The sequence below is a fragment of the Protopterus annectens genome, chromosome 7.part0 (assembly GCF_019279795.1).
Source record: "Protopterus annectens isolate FY-2018-M chromosome 7.part0, PAN1.0, whole genome shotgun sequence".
Lineage (NCBI taxonomy): Eukaryota > Metazoa > Chordata > Ceratodontiformes > Protopteridae > Protopterus > Protopterus annectens.
In genome coordinates, this window is record NC_056739.1 from 1,875,960,878 (window position 1) to 1,875,977,889 (window position 17,012).

At 34.6% G+C, this 17,012-nt stretch overlaps 1 protein-coding gene across 3 annotated transcripts in view; it reads left to right on the plus strand.

Moving 5' to 3' along the window:
• The window catches only part of NTRK3 (neurotrophic receptor tyrosine kinase 3), a 3,522,805-nt gene that overhangs the window by 1,438,843 nt on the left and 2,066,950 nt on the right, over positions 1-17,012 (plus strand). For all 3 annotated transcript variants that reach the window (XM_044078359.1, XM_044078358.1, XM_044078360.1), the window contains exon 9: positions 16,637-16,933. In XM_044078359.1, coding sequence (XP_043934294.1) covers positions 16,637-16,933 — 297 coding nt within the window. The remainder of the gene's footprint in view (positions 1-16,636; positions 16,934-17,012) is intronic.

Genomic DNA, 17,012 nt, shown 5'->3' on the forward strand with positions numbered 1-17,012 from the left:
ATATAAACAGTGTTGGAATTATTAGCTTTTGTAATGCATTAAATTTTTGGAAAAAAAATTCTTCCTATCACTACAGTACTGTATTCTTCTCTTTAAAATGTAACCTCATGTTTTTCTATTTATTTATTTTTTTGACATACAACTTGAAACATTATGATTTTCAAATTCTCTTGCTTTTCTATTTGTTTCTATGTACATTGACATCGAGGTGAAATACAGGTATTTGTCACTTTGATATGTGGAGTCAAATTAATGCTACCGCTGTGGAGCTGTGTCAATGCATGAACTCTTATTTAGATTTTAACTTTAAAAAGTTTCTGTTTCATGTGGGGAAATGATGGGGAAATTATGTAAAGCAAGATTCAATCTTGAAGCAGTATTAGAATATGCATGTCATAAATATTTTTATTGTTTAATGACTACAGATGAAGGAACACAAGAGACATGGTACCTAGATAAAACAGTGAGTTTCCTAGAAAATGGAAATAAGATATTTTAGTCAGACCAGTTTTATAAAGACTATATATCTGTAGGCCTTTATTTTTCTGTTGAGTTATCTCTTCCTGGTCTATAAGTATGTATCAGGGGCTGAGTTTTTCAAGTTTTTACCTGGCAAAATGAAGATACCCACTTAATGTAGACCAGTTTGCCTCTAGTCAATGACATGAAGTGATGTGCAGTGATTTTGCTCCATATAACTCTTAAAGTAAAGCTATAATGTAACAGCCTTATGTTGTTGATTGGAATTAGGTTTTATTAGGTTCTAACACAAATACTTTCATTTAGTAACTATAATCCCCCAAAAAAATACAAATTTTAAAGTGACTCAGAAGCTGAGTTGAATTTTCAGGGTTTGACGTTCACTTAGCTACTATCTCCCAATATTGATTTTTCAGTTAAAAAATGTACATCATCACAATACTAGTTTCCTTCAAGTTAAATGGGTCTTCAAATGATGAGCAATTTTTTTTTAACTTGTATATAGTTTATATTTGTTACTTTTGCAAGATAATTCAAACCTGTCTGGGGAAGCAATCTAGAATTTGATGTAATTAGGATTCTGCATGCAGAGTATAACATTAGTTTCTCTGTTTCTTGGTTTTATGTATCATATGACTATCTTATAAAATTCTGGAATTCTGAGTTTGTGTCCATGCCAGGAAAAAAATTATTTCTTCTGTTTTGCAGATTTTAAAGTAGGAGCTATAGCTTAGTGTTGTAATCATTTGTAATGTATTTACCCCGGAATATCTGAGATCTGTGAGACTCTTAGATCTCTATGTGAATGTTCAAGACATAGCTTTTATGTTGAGGCTGGATGTCCAAACATGTCTAGCAAAATTTCTTGGACCATGCCCATTAAGTTGGTTAGATCACATTTCCTCTAGTATTTATAGTAAGCATATCATTTCATTTGCATCCAGTAGCATTTTGCTTATAGTGGAGACATCAGTAAATTAAAAGTTAAGCTATTTTCTATGTTAAGAACCTTGTATTCTGTATTATATATTCTGCCTACTGGAATCTGTATCCTTTTGCTTATGTCTGATAAGAAATTATTGATAGTAGACAGCAAATGTAGCAGTCCAGATGAGATTTTCAATGGCACAACTCAGGGCAAGTGCAAAATGTTTGAATATAGTTTTCTACTCTTCTTTCATTCCCATTTAATGTTTTTTTTTCACTACAGTTTTCTTGCAACTATTACAAACAGCTTTAGTTAGTTAGTTAGTTAGTTAGTTAGTTAGTTAGTTAGTTAGTTAGTTAGTTAGTTAGTTTTGTTTGGATTCCCACAGAATATTTTGTCTGTTGCTTTATGATATGAAACAAATAAATCAATTAATGATTACAGCAGATGAGAACAAATTTGAAAACTAGCAGAACCACTGGTTATAATTTATACACTACAGTCTACTTATTCTTTGCAGTTCCACAAAAAATTGAGCAAAAGTTAATTTAGGCAAAATCCAATAAGTTTAGATTTATTTTTGATAAATGTTGCCTTAGTAATTGTAAGAAATATATTAGTGAAACAGTAAAGAAAATATGCTTACTCTTTTTCAGCCTTTTTGATGCCTTCTATCATGTTCTTTTTTCTTGCTAAGAGAAGGAGCCTCAGATAAAAAAAAAATCTTCTTAGATTGTTTAGACATTCATATCCTCCAGTGTGACCTGCAACATATCATCTTGTGATGACCCACAACTGGACCAGTAAACAGGGAGCCTCAATCCTCACTACTAGCACCAGTGGGATACATACACTGGAAGGATAATAAATACACACAGTATTCCAGATGCAGCTCTCAGCATCAAATGCAGTTTCCCTTAAGAGCACACAGAGACCATAGTCAGTCTGGGGCTGGTTTCTCCTTCTTTCTCCTGCTCCTCAATAAGACACCCTACTGGCACAGCTATAGAGTTGAGATCTCAGCTGAGTACCCTCTTTGTCCAACCACTGCTTTGTGTCCATGCCCAAGAAGATGACATACACAGTTTTTGAGGTTTAATTTACACACACAAACACATGGGAGAGGCTCATACAGTTTTACTGTCTATGCCCCCTTCTTCCCAGACCCTAAGGTAGTTACAACTGCCACTTGTCAACTCCTTATCAGCTAGTGTATGGCCCATAACAAAGGGTGTCCAATCTTACAGTGTAATATTAATATTAATACAAATGGTAGTTTAACCAAGAGCAAGGCTATTAGGAGTGGCCCACACAGTGTCACCAAATATACATGAAAGTACTCACAAAATTTAAATATCTCTACACAGATAAGCCACAATGAATGGTATAAATATATTTGATAATAAATAATAAAAGAGCAAGACAATACTAAATATATAAGAGCCCAAACGAAACTAAAAAAAACAGAAAACCAATAAAACCACGGACTGGCTGAAAAAACGTTTTACTTCAAAAAATAAAATGCAAATGAAAGATACAAAAATAAACACTCAAAATCAAGTAAATGCTTTCGTTAGGCATTTGCCAACTTTTTCAAACTGGTACAAACATCACTTCCTGTTAGCTTAATAATATAAATTAGTGATGTAATAAACACAAAACTTTAAATTCTTAAAGAAACAGCACATCCTAAGCCAACATAATATGTCAGAGACTATGTATCAGATAAAAAACATCTAATAATAAAATGAAACATAGTAGCGTGCAATGTTTGAACCTTCAAAATCATCAACAAGCCATAAAAATATGTAAATACATAAATAATATAAACCACTTCTTTGTATAAAAGCAATACATTGCTGTTCACAAAACCTTTGACTTCCTTTCCAAAAGACACAAGTATTTGTGCAGTAATAAATGCTTGAAATAAATGAAATAATGATGTATCCAAAAGAATAATAGTGTATGTAGTAATGAATGTTTTAAAGTTATCGCTTAAACAACTTGTTTTTCATCACTAATTCAAGTGTATGTATATATGTATGTTTTGTCCCCTATATAAAGAGGCGATATAAAAAACACATTGAACCACAAAATATAAACGTAAAACTAATGGTGTGTGCTGTGAGTAATAAATAGTGTATACAAATAACCAATTTAATATGTAGCGAAAAAATCAATTTAATATATAGCGAAAAAACTAAGTATCGCTGCAGTTGCCTGAATCATAAAAACTGAATTAAACTGGCAACTTTTTGGTCTGTTTAATATTTAAAATTTAAAGTAAACATTTAATGTTGATAAAAAATGTATGTATATATATATATATATATATATATATATATATATGTATATAAAAATACTACAATCTATGTAAACATAAAATTAATTAATAGATAATGTAGTTGTACTTAAAAATTATATTACTATGAATATAATGAATACACTACATGTATATAATGTATAAAATCTATAATATTGTTCAAAAGTAAATTAAAAATTATTAAGAGTTACAATTCAATTTCTACCACAAGTAAAAATATGTATATATGTGCAATGGAAATAATTTGTACAGAATTGGAAAATAGTTTATGTGAAAATATAATAACTAATAAATAATAAATAAATAAGTATAGCATTGGATACATTTAGGAGAGACATACCTAATTATCTCACAAGTGATTTTAATTTCAAAATGCTAGCTATGGAAATAGCATTATTCAAACCTGGCCAGTTATGTGCATTTAATCTTAATTGCCATTCTAGTTCGAGCTTTTCCAATAACGGTTGACATGCACCACCCCTAACATCCATTTTTAAAACGTCTAGAACAACAAATTTGAAGGAATGGAATGTGTATGTGTTAATGTGTTTTGCAAAGGCATTTAACTCATTTCCATCACGTATAGCTCTAATATGTTCACCAATACGCTCTTTGAACCTTCTTTCTGTTTTACCTATGTAAAACATAGTACAGGTACAACATAAAGCGCAGTACACAACCTTTTCACTAGTGCAACTGGCTTTTTCTTTTAAACGAATCTTTATGCCATTAATTTTTACCTCATTAGTTTCAAACACATAAGGACAGTATTTACACCTACTGCATTTAAATGTTCTCCCATGTTTTATTTTGTGTGTGTGTTCCAGACATTTTTTCAGATTCATACCCTTTTAGTATACTATTGGTGGGTTACAATCTAAGTGGTGATGTAAAAGTGGGTCAGCCATTATAATTTGCCATTTTTTCTTAAGAATATTGTTTATGAAAATACTATCAGAGTTAAAAATAGTGATGAAGCTTCTAGGAAAACTTTTAGCATCACTTGTTGTTGGTTTGTTAATACTATTTTGAACAGAGTCAATGGAGTCTAAAGTGCCAGTTTGTCTATTCAAATTTCTCATGTTGAGTGTCCCTGTTAAATCTAAAGTGACAGTAACCACTTGATTTAGCAGAGGTTTAAAGTAAAAATGATCCCGTTTGGTTATTATTTCAAACATCACATTGTTTATCATTCTATCGGGATATCCTCTATTTTTAAACATCTCACATAAATTCAGGCATTCAACTATAAAATCATCCCTATTAATAACCATTCTAGATGCTGTAACAAATTGGCCTTTTAAAACTGCTCTTTTTTGAGCATAAGGATGGCAACTGTCGAAATGCAAAAAACTATTACTTTAAGTCTTCTTGCGAAATATTTTTGATATAAGTCCTCCATTAGTGTAATCTTTTTCTAATAAAACATCAAGATAAGCTATCAAATTTTTGCTTATTGTAGCTGTAAATTTTAAAAAGGAAGTTGTTGAATTAATATATATTAAAAATTCTTCTATTTTTTTCTTCACTTCCACACCATAAAATAAATATATCATCTAAAAAACGCAAATAAGTTTTACAATAACTAAAAAATGTAGAGTTAAAAATGTATTTTTTCTCCCATATGTACATTACTATATTTGCATAGAGGCCTCCGCATGGAGACCCCATAGCTACACCTTCATTTTGTAAATAAATATTATTGTTAAAAAATATAAAAGCATTTATTACGGCACGAATACTTGTGTCTTTTGGAAAGGAATTCAAAGGTTTTGTGAACAGCAATGTATTGCTTTTATACAAAGAAGTGGTTTATATTATTTATGTATTTATGTATTTTTTATGGCTTGTTGATGATTTTGAAGGTTAGAACATTGCACGCTATGTTTCATTTTGTTATTGGATGTTTTTTATCTGACACATAGTCTCTGACATATTATGTTGGCTTAGGATGTGCTGTTTCTTTAAGAATTTAAAGTTTTTTGTTTATTACATCACTAATTTATATTATTAAGCTAATAGGAAGTGATGTTTTTACCAGTTTGAAAAAGTTTGTCAAACGCTAAACGAAAGCGCTTACTTGATTGTAAGTGTTTATTTTTGTATCTTTCGTTTGCATTTTATTTTTTGATGTAATACTAAATATATATTCACAGTGACATCAGAGTTGAAAACCACAGGAAATATTTAAAACAACATTGCAGGACAGCCTCAAATAAATAAAGAAAAACATATAAACTAGCCTTCACTATATTCCTAACTGTATCTAAGAGAGGTACTATACCCTAGAAATGTACTTATAGAACAAGGCAGATGTGTGGTAAATGGTTCTTGTCAGATCCAAGACAGAATACATATTGCTCTGTCTCTCTAAGTTACTTCTGAATTTAATATCTCAAATATTACTGCTGTGATAGCTTGCAGAATGACATAATGCCTTGTCATTTACTCCATCCCAGGTGTAACCCCACTCCTGGAATCTAGCAGTATTTAGCATCTACCTGTGGAAATACATAGACCTCAGATCTTTGGCAAATGTGGGAAGTCATAAAACAATTACATTCCTCCACATTTCAAAACTAATGATTATTTCACCCTAAAGACAATACAAAAATCTCCCCCTTGTACAGATATTATGTCTCTAGCTTACTGAAAACTGAAAGATACCATCTTTTATTGCTTAGCCATAAAGTAATTTAATTTCAGCTATTTTTCTGAATTTAGCCTCCTGTATTCCAGTTTCCACTGTTAAAATATATACATTTAAACAGTCACAATAGTGCATGTACATTTATGTTCTATTTCAGTAAGGCACACTGTGGTTAGAGTTGAAGCAACACTTTGCAAAATCCTTTTCAACACACACTTCTGTACTGGCAGTTTGATATACACATTACATACAGTTCTAATATGTTTGTAACAGAAGCATCTTATATAAATTATGTTGATATTCACAAATGACATATAATTATTTACAAAATTCCATATAGCTGTGCTGACAGTATCCCATTTTATCACATATCTCATCCTTTTTTACTTGAGTATACTATTGCTTTGATCCCTTCCTTATGATGATGACTATTTTCTTCGTATTTACTTTCTTTTCCCCACAGTCCACATTGGTAAATTTACATTCCAGGCCTGATTCTATATTATGTACCATATCCACTGTAATGATTCAGTAGCATTGCATATTTTTTTTTCCATTCCTAGATTTTGTGTTTAGTGGTCAGACCAGTAGAATATGTTACCATATAAATGAAATTTTTTGCTTTGTTCTTGCAAATAGTGTGGTTTCTTGCATGGAATCACTCTACTGTGGTATCTCAGTCCCACTTAACACTGCTAGGAAATCACATATTGTTAACTAGTATTAATTGCACCTCTGGACTGCTGAATTTGCATGTGGCCTTCACCACTGAGGCCACTGCAATGCTTTGGACCAGACCTTTCTTACCACTGTAGTATTTTGGCCAGACCCTTCTTAACACTGTAGTACTATGGGCCCAACCCTTATTACAGTGTAGTACTATGGATCAGACCCTTCTTACCACAGTAGTACTATGGAGCAGGCCTTTCTTAGCACTGTAGTACTATGGACCTGACCCTTTTTACCACTGTAGTACAATGGGCCAGACCCTTCTTACTGCTGTATTACTATGGACCAGACTCTTTTTACCACTGTAGTACTATGGACCAGGCCTTTGTAACACTGCAGTACTACTATGCTGGTCTCTGAATTAGAAACCTGCATTGCATTGAGCAAACCTGTCTGAACTATGTTTCTGCATTGTGATTTGGATTTCTAATTCATTGCCAGTATTTCTTAAGGTAAACATTGCCTATTCTAACCATATCTGCCTTTATCATTTTTAACTCTCTATTTTCATTCATTAAGCCTTTGCTATAATTGTGATGCCCATGCACTGGCCCAGTAATCAAGGAGCCTCAATCCTGACCACTAACATTAGTTGGGGATGTGAATATGGGGAGGATGAACAGTACACACACAGTAAAATACAATTTCCCTTAAGAGCACACAGAGATCACAGTCAGTCTGGGGCTGGTTTCTCCTTTCTCTCCAGATCCCCAGTAAGTCTCCCCACTGGCACAGCTATAAGGTTCAGATCTCATCTGAGTGGTCAAGCCAAAACCTCCAGCACTATCTCTGTCCAATCAATGCTTTGTGTCCCTGCCCAAGTAGCTGACACACATACTTTGAGATTTGGTTTATATACAAACACACAGACACTCCTGTGGAAGGCTGGCACATGTTTTACAGCTTTGACCCCCTTCTGCCCACACTGTACAGTAGTACCACCTGCCACCAACCACCCTTATCAGCTTCTATAAAGGCCCTTAATAAAGGTTATCCAACTCTACTGTGCAATGTTACTATTATCCAAATAGTAAGTGTGACTAAGGCTAAGGCTATTTAGGAGACTTGTACAGAATCCCCATATACATGCAAGTACCCTAAGAGCCTAAATATCTCTACACATAATCAGCTACAGTTAAAAGGTTTAAATATATTTAATAATAAATAAAAGCATAAGTCAATATATATTAACTCAATATAGTGACAGCAAAATTCACAATTCCCAGGAAATACTTTAAAATAACATACCAGGACAGTCTCATCTAAAAACAGAAAACATCTAACTAATCTTGTTATATTCCTATCTATCTCCATGAGAAACTAGGTTCTAAATAACTTACTTACAGAGCAAGGCAAAGTGCTGGTGAGATTATGTATTCAGGTTCAGAAACAAATACAAAATGCACTCTATTTCTCTCTGAGATAGTTCTTAAATTGATAATACACATTACTGCTGAATCATTTCAGATTGCATCTTTCTTGTCACCTCTGCTTAAGTTTCCCAGTCTAGGAAGAACTTAAAATGTAACATGTTTATGTTAGGAATACTTATCTCTCAGAAGCTGACAGTTCTGTCTTTGAAGCTTGCCTGAAGCTGGATGTCGTAAAACAGTTACCTTGAAAACCTGTAATTACCTCTGTTTTCAGACAATAGAAAGATCCCCAGCTTTAGACATTCTGTCTCCTAGCTGAGATAACACACAACCATAACATTCTTTACTTATTTTCTCAGAGTTTGCAAGTTACCTCTGCATTTTCCTGTTTCTGCCATGAAAACATACATTTGCATTGGCATATAGCTTATACACATTTTTGCTGTTTTCCAGCAGGGTGCACTGTGGTTACAATCTTGAAGCTCGGTACACAAAATATAGTTTATTCATAAGACATAGTTCTCTTACATTTGTAAAACAAGCTTGCAAATCCTATTAATACGGACAAATGACATAGGATTATTTGCAAAATTCTATCTAGCTGGGCTCACAGCCTTCACAATAATGTAATTCTTTAGTGATTTGTTACCCAAAGAAGGTAAAACTGCCTCCTTCTTATTATTTAAAGATAAGGTATACTTTTCTCCTCTACCTGTTGCTTCCTTTTTCTTCATTTTCTAAATGCTACTCTTTTTTCCTTGGTATTAAATGCATCATTAGTTTCAAAAGCATCAGTCTGCATGGACAAGGAGAGCATATTTTTTTTTCTTCTTCACTTAATAACTCATTCAAGCCTATACCACCTTTTTTGTATACTATCAGTTCATACCCATAGCTGCTTATGGCAACCGAAACTTTTTTGGGTCTCTCTTCATTTACTAAGTTACAGCTAATAATAGGCAATAGTAGAAAATACAAGGATTTATTAACAAAATTACACAGAGATTATTAATCTAAGATGTCTCACATCACTGTTTGTCCCAGTCCCCGTCAATAAACATGCCACACCAAATGACATTTGATGACTTTTGATAAACTTCCATAAACATAACTTTATTGAACTTCTTCTTTCGGCTGCTCTCGTTAGGGGTCGCCACAGTGGATCATCTGTTTCCATTACTTCCTGTCCTCTGCATCTTGCTTTTTCACACCAACCACCTACATGTCCTCTCTCACCACATCCATAAACCTTATCTTAGGCCTTCCTCTATTCCTGTTACCTAGCAGCTTCATCCTTAGCATCTTTTTCCCAATATACTCTGCATCCCTCCTCAGCACATGTCCAAACCAATGTAATCTTGCCTCTCTGGCTTTGTCTCCAAACCTTCCAACCTGGGCTGACCCTCTAATATACTTTTTCCTAATCCTGTTCATCCTCGTCAAACCCAGTGCAAATCTTAACATCTTTAACTCTGCCACATCCAGCTCCGACTCCTGCCTTTTTGTCAGTGCCACTGTCTCCAACCCATATAACATAGCTGGTCTCGCTACCTCTTGTAGACCTTCCCTTTCACTCTTACTGGTACTCCTCTGTCACAAATCACTCCTGACACTCTTCTCCACCCACTCCATCCTGCCTGTACTCTCTTCTTCACCTCTCTTCCACACTCACCATTACTCTGAACTGTTGATCTCAAGTATTTAAACTCATCCACATTTGCAACCTCTACTCACTGCATCCTCACCATTCCTCTATCCTGCATCTCATTCACACACATATATTCTGTCTTAGTCCTGCTGACCTTCATTCCTCTTCTCTCTAGAGCATATCTCCACCTCTCCAGGGTCTTCTCGACCTGTTCCCTACTCTTACTACAGATCACAATGTCATCTGCAAATATCATAGTCCACAGGGACTCCTGTTTGATCTCGTCTGTCAACCTGTCCATCACCATTGCAAATAAGAAAGGGCTCAGAGCTGATCCTTGATGTAATCCTACCTCCACTTTAAACGCATCCATCACTCCCATCACAGACCTCACTGCTGTCACACTACCCTCGTACATATCCTGTATCACTATTACATACTTCTCTGACACTCCTGACTTCTTCATACAATACCACAACTCCTCTCTAGGCACCCTGTCATATGCTTTCTCTAAGTCCACAAAGATACAATGCAACTCCTTCTGATCTTCTCTGTACTTCTTCATCAATACTGCCAGAGCAAACATCGCATCTGTAGTGTTCTTTCCTGGCATGAAACCATACTGCTGATCATTAATCATCATCTCCCTTCTTAACCTAGCTTCCACTACTCTTTCCCATAACTTCATGCTGTGACTGATCAGTTTAATCTCTCTGTAGTTACTACAGCTCTGCACATTACCCTTATTCTTAAAAATCGGTACCAAAACACTTTTTCTCCATTCCTCAGGCATCCTCTCACTTTCCAAGATTTCATTAAAAAATCTAGTTAAAAACTTCATTGCAATTTCACCTAAACATCTCCATGCTTCCACATGTATGTCACCTGGACCAACAGCCTTTCCATTCTTCATCCTCTTCATAGCTGTCCTTAATTCCTCCTTGCTAATCCACTGCACTTCATGATTCACTATCTGCACATCATCCAACCTTCTCTGCCTCTCATTCTCTGCATTCATCTGCCCCTCAAAGTACTCTTTCCATCTGCTCAACACACTCTCCTCACTTGTGAGTACGTTTCCGTCATTATCCTTTATCACCCTTAGCTGCTGCACATCATTACTAGCTCAGTCCCTCTGTCTAGCTAATCAGTACAGGTCCTTTTCTCCCTCCTTAGTGTCCAACCTTTTATACACCTCTTCATACTCCTTATCCTTAGCCTTTGTCACCTCTCTCTTTACCATGGACCTCATCTCCTTATACTCCTGTCTACTTTCTTCATCTCTCTGACAATCCCACTTCTTATTCGCCAACCTCTTTCTCTGTATACTCTCATGTACTCCCTCATTCCACCACCAGGTCTCCTTGTCCTCCTTCCTCTTTCCAAATGTCACACCAAGCACCTTTCTAGCCATCTCCCTTACTAAATCATCTGTAGTTACCCAGCTATTCGGTAACTCTTCACTGCCACCCATAACTTTATTGAACAATATTTTAATTTATTGATCACAGCATGAACATCTATATAGTTATTTACTAAGGCAGCATAACCCCACTCACCATAGCCAAATAAGCAGCTTCCCCACCTCCACTTGCTTAATTTTATTATCAAGCAGCGTCCCCATCACTCACTTTCATTCCCCAACTCATTGAATTAAACATCCAACACCAGAGGGGGAACAAAAGAGGTGCAACCCTGTCTCTCTTCTCTGCCAGCCAGCCTGGCACAGGCTGTTCCCCCTTCTTCACTCCAAACTTTCAGCAAACTCTCCAAAACAAACCTAAGCATACCTTAAAAAGGTCCAAACTACAATCATTCAAGTGTACATCCTCTCTGATCCAAACTGGATACCTGTCTCCATTATCCCAATGCCCTATCATATAAATACCCCAAGCAGTCAGTTGCCTAAATAGCTTCAAATTAACAAAACGCTGAGGGCCCTCTCCAAAGCCTAAATAACCATGGTACTACCTCAAGCCACACAATACAAATACCTGGGTATAACATCTTCAAAATAAACTAATCCTCACTTATTCTAACTACCAAATGTAGCTTCAAAATTATACCCAGATCATTACCTGTCAAATATACCATCAAGAATCTAAGGAGCTCAATGCCACTTGAAACGATGGAAGCCAAATTTCATGCCATGTGGCCTAACTACATTCTCTTTTTGCCACCAATGGATATAAGAGTGAACAAAATGAGATTTCCTTTCCTAGAAAACAATTTAGTACTACACCAGTCACCATACCCAATTATCTAATATAAGACAAAAATAAAAAGTTTGATGACCAACAAACCACTCTCCTAATGACTTCAGTTAATCTGTCTCCCTTCATTAAGGTTGATACTCTTCAATTGGGCAAAGAATAATTGGAAAAACCTCCCTCCAAAAAAAAAAAATAACACACTGAAAAGCTCTCCTCATATATACAAAAATGATTACACATCATCACCTTGCCCCCAACCAATCAAAATAAAGTCCTGAGGAATACTAACATGAGACTGCAGGAACCTTTTAGTCCAACCCACCATACCCACCCATCCAGTCATTCTTGTCTTTTCCCAATGCTATTTGCTGCTCTCCACCAACTGATCCATTTTAGATCTACACAAAATAATATTAACAGAAGCAAAAAAACACTGAAACATCCTGCTGCACTAGTGACAAAATCAGCTCTGACACCATAAGAGCTTCATAATACATCCATAAAAAGAACATCACACATAAAACATAGTCCAAAGAATCTACATTTACCAAAGCTAATCCCCACAACAAAACTTTCAAAACATGTCTTGTCAGTAGTCATTGTCTACCAGTTTGCACATTATCAGCCCTACCCCAACTCTTCAACATATGAACCACAGTTCACGATTTAGTAAAATCACATAACCCTGCCACCAGCAGAAATATACTAATCACAGTTAAGTCCACCTTGGCTGACTGAACTAACTTACTTTGTTTCCAAGCATGAACCAAATATCTTAACAATAATCCTTCTCATCAAACTCCTTCCTCTCCAGAACTCTGCAACACAAATTTAACAAAATTGTATAAGTATATTAATGAAACTGATTTAATGGGTCACCTTCTTAATTTTGAAATTTCAAAATCCCGAACATCAGAATCCCGACGTTCGGATATTCAAAATTTTGAAATCTCGAAGTTAAACAATTGAGATCACCCAACAGTGCAGAACGGTAACTTTACCATTATCTTCACTGTAGTGTGATCTCAAAGTTGGTATATTTAAGTAGCGGGGTGTGGGGGGGATGCAGGGGGGCTTCCCCCCACAGCAATGTGATATCTAACTGTTTTGTTTTAGTTTTTTCTTTTTGCATTTCGAGATTTCCAAGTCTCGAACATCTGAACATTGGGATTCTGATGTTCGAGATTTTGACTTTTCGAAATTACATAGTGGATCTGATTTAACACATACTTTTAAATTTTTAATATTAAAAACTATGTCAGAAATACTGAGGGGAGGTGACATTAGACTTTTAACTGAACACAGACTGGTTAAAAGCTTACATACTTCCAGAGCTCAATGAAATGGTTGCTTTAAAACCGTATTTAAGACAATTGCATAATAAAGTGCATTAATTGTTTCTTATCATGTGATTGGTTTAACAGTAGTATAAATTCTGTTGTAAAAACTTCTAACATTATCTGCCTGATGAAGCCTAATGGTGAAAGTGTTTTCTACACCTACGTTTTATTATCTTTATGAATATTAGCTTGTATTTTTTTTAGTTTTATTTGTTCATTGTTCTAGTTACCTTTTACTTTTTTGATTTTGTGATATTTGTGCCATTTTATTAGTAGTGGAATTGTTGCCACACTAGTACTGATTTTTACCAATTTTTTTTCCAAACTGTAATATCTTAAAATATGCTGAATAATTACAATACAAACAAGCAAGTTAGGCATGTAAAGTTTCAAAAATATAATAGAATTGCTCATCACCAAAATGCAAGGGATTTAATTTCTGACTATATAAAATACTGCACCCCCCACCCCACTTCTTGGTCACAGTTGGTCTTGATAACACTTAATCATACTTGATGAAGATTGTCTTCTAATCTAGCTGCACATTTTGGGCCAGCAGTATCACTTCCGATTATATAATCTTATTAAGCACCTGCCAATTTAATGCCTAAAATTCTAGATTAACTTGTTATGTGACAGTTGATTATTCTGTATTCTCCTGTGTCTGTAGTGTCTCTAGTGCATATATGTAATACTACTTCTGTCTATTGATGTGTCAGTTGTTTTGGAGATTTTCTCCCTTCATCACCTCTATAAATGGCAGTAGCATCATCAGCTAAACAGGTCAATGAACCATATATAATTAAATGAATGAATAACAGAAAAAAATAATTTATTTCTTGGGCTTTTCGGGGTATGAAATATATCAGCCCAGAAATATACAGAGCAAAGAGTAAAAAAAAAAAAAAAACAAGGAAGACTCTATGAGTTGAATATGCATTAGGGATAGTATAGGCAGAATACCTGGATTGTTTGGTTAGAAAATCTATCATTTGTTTATTAATTTATTGACATTTGGTTACCAGGAAAGTTCAATTGGGTAGGAGCCCAATTTCAGTGGAGGCCTGGCGAGAAAAGCTCCAAAGTATTGCAACATATTTTAATTGCAATATTTTTACAGTCTTTAAAAATAATTTAAAAACAAATACAGTTTGAATAATTATACCAAATTAGACATAATATGAAAATATTAGTTAAGAATAGATAAGTTATATGACAAAGATTTAACAGTTAGAGAAACTTTAGCCAGTTTGTAGAGAAATTAATGGTAAGTTAGTACAATACAAACAGGAATTGCAATACAAAAGAAAAGAAAAGCAAGCTTATGGTATATTTAGAGAGAAAGCTAGGGGAAAGAAATTGATAGAAGTAAGGAAGTGAGTGAAGAAGGGAGATTGTGAAGGTGTAAGGTATGAATAGGTATTCGTTGACATTTAGGGATATATTCAAATATTACATCATAGTTGGCATTACCAATATGCAGTAAATCTGTTCTATGCGTAATCTGCTCAGAAAATGGGTTATAAGGTGACAGGGGGACTTTGAGGTATATTCATCATGTAATTAATTAAATATTTATTTAAAATATAGAAAAATATATGTCTTTCAAATTTATGGCAAATCTTCTCGAATATGACAGCTACCTTTACGTATCAACTGTGCCTTCACTTCTATACAAGAAAATGATCAAATGGAGGAGTTACTCTTTGAGTTTCTTTATCTGTTTTTTTTTTCTTGGAGTGGGGATGCAGAGAATATTACCCACCATCCTACAGAAATGTTTTTAGTTGAGCTGCATGTGGCAGGCAGCTTAATATGTTTCTAAGATGATGCACAAAGTGTGTGTGTGTGTGTGTGTGTGTGTGTGTGTGTGTGTGTGTGTGTGTGTGTGTGTGTGTGTGTGTGTGTGTGTGTGTGTGTGTGAATTAGGATCCATGCTGTGAGATGGAGAGATTAAAGAACAATAAAGCAGAGATAACTTCTTATTTAATATTACTCCACTTGGGAATTTTTATATTGTTTCTGTTGCATTGATGAAATCATCTGATTTTACATCAGATATATATTTAAAAAAAAAGGAAAGCAGAAATGTTGCAGAATTTCCTTTTATTATGTAGTCTATTATGCATAGATAAACTGGTGAATATGTAAAATGACAACATAGATAAACTGGTGAATATGTAAAATGAGAACATAGATAAACTAGTGAATACGTAAAATGAGAACATAGATAAACTAGTGAATACATAAAATGAGATGTAGAAAATATGGTTTAATAAGGTAATTTGAGCATTTGCCTTGACTTATTTTGATGTGAAAAAAATAGAAAGGTAGTAACCCCGGTATTAAATATTGATGACAGTTAAGTGGCCTGTAGTTGACCACCCACATTGGTAAAGGAAGGAATACACTAAAGCTAAAATAACTTTTACACGAGATGATTTTGGTGGCATAGCAGCTCATCTAAGTGGTAATGTTTAGTGCTCCGATTCTTGGGTAACCTTCTCTTTGAGGGGAGAGATGTTGGTATGCCAGGAAATTATAATAGTGCTCACCCAGCATCGTTATGACTACCATTAATGTCAGTATCTTACTTTTGTCCACCAAATTAGAGCGAATGTGCAAAGCACTAAGTCGGATTAGAAGTTATGTATAAAGGAAAAGCAGATGTTTCAAATATTTAGAAAGCTTTTTATATAACCAGATATTTGAGTTTATTTAATAATAGCATTTTTCTGTTATTTTATTCTACCACTCGAAGGGAATGGGTACCTAAATTGTGACCATCTTCATGCAGAAACAGGATCTGTATATCTGTATCAATCTGAAACATTTAAAATAAATTAGAAACTAATGCAGTTCCAGAATTTAGTGCAGTTACACATTACACTGTTCTTTATTTTATTTCTTTTTTATTATTTTTTTTTGTTTTCTTTTGTTTTGTTTTCATAGATGCACCAAGAATTGTAAAGCTGGAAGATCCTGAACAGCGCCATGAACATTGCATCCTGTTTAGGATCAAGGGTTATCCTGTGCCCACCTTAACCTGGTTGCATAATGGCAAAAAACTGGTAGAAACAGACATCGTTCATACTGACAAGGAATACTTTGGCGACATCTCAGAGGGCTGTCTGCTCTTCAACAAGCCGACTCACTTCAACAATGGCAACTACACGCTAATTATCGAAAATTCATTAGGTGTGGCCAGGGAAACTGTATATGCACATTTTTTGAAAGCACCCTTTCCAGGTACTCATTCTACTTTGTCTTTTGTTTGCTTTTTTTCTGAGCTCAAGAGACAGTTAACTATTTTCATTTACTTTGCAGT